The sequence below is a fragment of the Mastigoproctus giganteus genome, chromosome 4 (genome assembly GCF_048544385.1).
Source record: "Mastigoproctus giganteus isolate SK-2022 chromosome 4, ASM4854438v1, whole genome shotgun sequence".
Lineage (NCBI taxonomy): Eukaryota > Metazoa > Arthropoda > Arachnida > Uropygi > Thelyphonidae > Mastigoproctus > Mastigoproctus giganteus.
This window is the reverse complement of record NC_143578.1, coordinates 7,263,188-7,266,700: the sequence shown is the minus strand read 5'-3', so window position 1 is coordinate 7,266,700 and position 3,513 is coordinate 7,263,188. Positions and strand designations below refer to the sequence as shown.

Here is a 3,513-nt window from a genome sequence, read left to right as displayed (position 1 = left end):
CCGCATGTAACAAATCGACTCCCAGTGGTCGAATGAATTTAACGACAGTTTATATTTCGGCCTTTTAAAATAGTTTGTCCAGTTATTCCAAATTTTATCAAAATCGAACCAATAGATATTCGGCAATTACTGTTTATTTTTTTCCGTTCTCATAAAAATTCTACTCCGAATGGATGGATTTTCATGAAATTTTATATTTGGACCTTTTTAGAAATAAGATGCGCCTGACATGTAAAGCACACAATATATTTAATTAACTTGGTTAGTACTAGTGGTAAAATGGCATAATGATGCCATTTAAAAAAAAAAAAAAAAAAAAAAAAAACTCTTCTCATATATTTCCGTTGCCTGAAAGTGCCTGTCCAATTCTTTCTCACGGGCCGATCACTCATGTGGGGGAACTCTACTCCTTCCGCATGAGATCGGTTAACTACGGCTTTGTTTGAAGAAGACTTTAGAAATGCCTTCAGGCGTCGAAGGGATTCTAATCTAGACCTCTTCGAACGCAGACTTCTGGTGTGGTCAAACCGCTGTACTGTCACGGAGGACAGTTCACAAATAGAGTAAATACAAGAATATCACTGTATCTAGCAGTCAACTATCACTATCACGGGCGTGATAGTTGATTGTGCAAAATAACTTACCCGCAGCGAGGGTGTTATTTTGCATTTGGTAACATTAAGCTTTAGCTGCCATTTTTCTGATCTTTTGGCCTCCGTTATCTAAACCCAATATCAATAGCGATTTAGCATTTTTGGTGAGCCAAAACAAAAAATGGTCCAAATTCAACCTGAGGGACTCATTTGACATAATGCACAGATACTTGTACCACGTCTAGGAAACCTTGTAGAAATTTGCATTTACGGTCAGCGCCCCTCAATCATTGCACCTGTAAATTATTTGCCTCATAAGGACAGTCTCGTACCCATGGGGAAAAACGGCAGACGAGATTTGAAGTAGGCTTCCAAAACCATGTGTTTCCAAATACTTGAAGCAAATGTGACTCCAGCTGAAACCTTCACACTGTTATAAAAACCTGCCCTCTCTGACAGTATAATGGTTTCGCCTCTTGTGACTCGTATGGTAAGGTCTGGATTCGATTCTCGTAGACGCCTGGAGGAATTTCTAAAGTCTTCTTCAACAGTGGATGTAGTCGATCTGAGTAGGATTCTTCCCGAATTATTCGAGTTTTTCAGTCCGTAGAACATTTAAATCGGCCCACGAACACAGTTCTGCAGCCATTGAACACTTATAGAGATTTAAGTTAAGGTTAAAAACCCTTAAAATAATAACGAATTTAAAATTAAATTTAAATTCAGACGATTTAATTATAAATAATGCTATGCGTTTCATTAATGCTTGTGGTTTTAATATAATGCCATACAATTACAGGCAATAAGTGATTCCAGAATGGTTTATTTCGTTGTCCTAAAGAGATGGTTTCCAGTTGTTTCTAGGAAATACTACCAACGGCTTTGTCTGCCTGGTTCTTAAACTTCATGCTTAAACACTAAATTTGCATACAAAATTCCATCTTTTATTTAGTGCCAATCCTTTGATTTGCAACGATTAATGAGCGGATCCCGTTGTGCACTGGAATCCTACAGAGCCGTTCCGATACCCCTCTTCTGTTATCAGAAGCGACTTCATGAACTTCCATCTGAAGATTTCTCTTTCAGCGATGACAACGGAAACGGGATCTGAGATATTTTCGAACTCTGGTAAAGAATCGTGCTATCCTGGTAAATATTGCACATTTTTTCTCATTGGAGATTGGAGCTACAATACAAGGAATGAGGAAGAAAAAGTTCCGTTATTTTTGCTTTTCAGCAATTAAAATTTGTTAAAATATTCCAGATTGGATTGTTTAAATTCGATGGTATTCTTGATCTGGATACTCACCAACCACTCTTGAGTAACGATTACGCATGCTAGGACGGACAACGGCCAAGTCTCGAACTGTTTCCAACCTACCTCCTGTAGAAGGTAGTCTGCGAATCTTCAAAGGATTTTCATCTAAATTAGGCAAGGAATCTAGAAGTAACAAAAACGTTTGTCAATAATTACATAATAAAGCAAAAGTCATGGCTTTTGCAAGAGTTCATATTCAATTATTTTCATTTTGGATTATTACATGGTAACATGTCATACACCTAGTGATTCTTGAAAGTATCAAGCGAATAAAAATCCGGTGGTGGTAAAATAAAAACATGTTCTTCTCGGGAAAAATCCATTTTGCGCGCCGCACTAATAAATATTACTGCCCTTCAAATACCACTACTGTGATTCGAACATGCGCGCTCAGCTAGTTTGTGAAATTAAAAAGAGAGGTAGTTATATCAACACAACTGGCAGTCACTTACGTGATCGTCTAGTGGAATATTTAAGGGACTGGCACTGCAATCGGTTCTGATTCCAAGGAGCCAAGAAATCATGCAGCAGTGTCATATGGGCCGATACTCTTTTACCCGGATCCTTGACCAGAAACATGCGTAAAAAGTTTAAAGCTTTTCGGGACTGCTCTACCGACACACTCACTGCCAGATGATTGGATTTTATGATTCCATGAAGCCAACTCTCGTCCTTTTCGGTATCGCTTAGGAAGTTCAAAATGCCATCGCTGGAAGGATAGTGGGGATTCTGCTTGCATCTTTTCCTCAGGGGCCACAGAAAGTCCCTGAACAGCATTTCCAGGGCGATGATACCGTATCCCCAAAGGTCGACCTTTTCCGCATTAATCAAGGAGTAGTAATGAGCCTGATGAACTTCAGGGGGACGATATTCGTCTGGAAGGCCGACCGCGTCTGTCCAAACGAACATTTTCGAGTTGAGGTACTTGAAATTCGATAGTTGAGCGGAATTTCGGGACGAGAGAAGCACATTAACCATCCTGACGTCCAGGTGGTATATCGCTTGTTGGTGCAGGTACTCGAGCGCGGACAACACCTGGAAGAGCCACTTTTTCTCGTCTTCCAAGCTGGAGGGGTTCCAGTAGAAGGGTTTGGCCCATACCTTTTCGTCGAGACTTCGTTTGTTCGTGGCGGTGACGTAACCGACCGAGCCGTTGACCAGATACACGCGATTCAGCAGCGGTTCGATATTGGGATGAAGGAGAGTAGGCCAAAACCCATCTTCTCCAGAACGAGGCCGACGAACAACCGTCACATCGACTCGCTTGTTTTTCTTGCAGTTGTAGGCCACATACACGTAGTCGTGATCGGGGGTCTCTATCACATCCCGAAAATGCAGATGGTGCGCACTTAAAATATTCTTGCAGGATTGCATAAAATTATCCATAGGCGGATGCATGGTGAAGTTGGTGCACTTCCAATTACTCGCTATGAATTCCAGTCATTGTTGCTTCTTTTGCATAGTAGAAGAAGCAATAATGGCTGGAATTCTTTTTTTCTCTCATTTTTGCATAATAATGGTATTGTAGTGTTTGAAGGAAGGAAGTTCTGCAGGGAGTTGGTGTGACTGCGCAATAATGCACAGAAATCATTCTACTTAGAT

The 3,513-nt window shown here is 40.6% G+C and overlaps 1 protein-coding gene across 1 annotated transcript; it reads right to left on the bottom strand.

Annotated features, from left to right (window-relative positions):
• Positions 1-1,867: 1,867 nt before the first annotated feature.
• Positions 1,868-3,309, bottom strand: LOC150086360 (calcium/calmodulin-dependent protein kinase type 1-like). Its single transcript, XM_090371286.1, has 2 exons — positions 2,364-3,309; positions 1,868-2,034 (listed from the first exon to the last, which is right to left on the bottom strand). Exons 1-2 carry the CDS (start codon positions 3,307-3,309, stop codon positions 1,868-1,870), a joined length of 1,113 nt encoding a protein of 370 aa, XP_090227412.1.
• Positions 3,310-3,513: the final 204 nt, after the last annotated feature.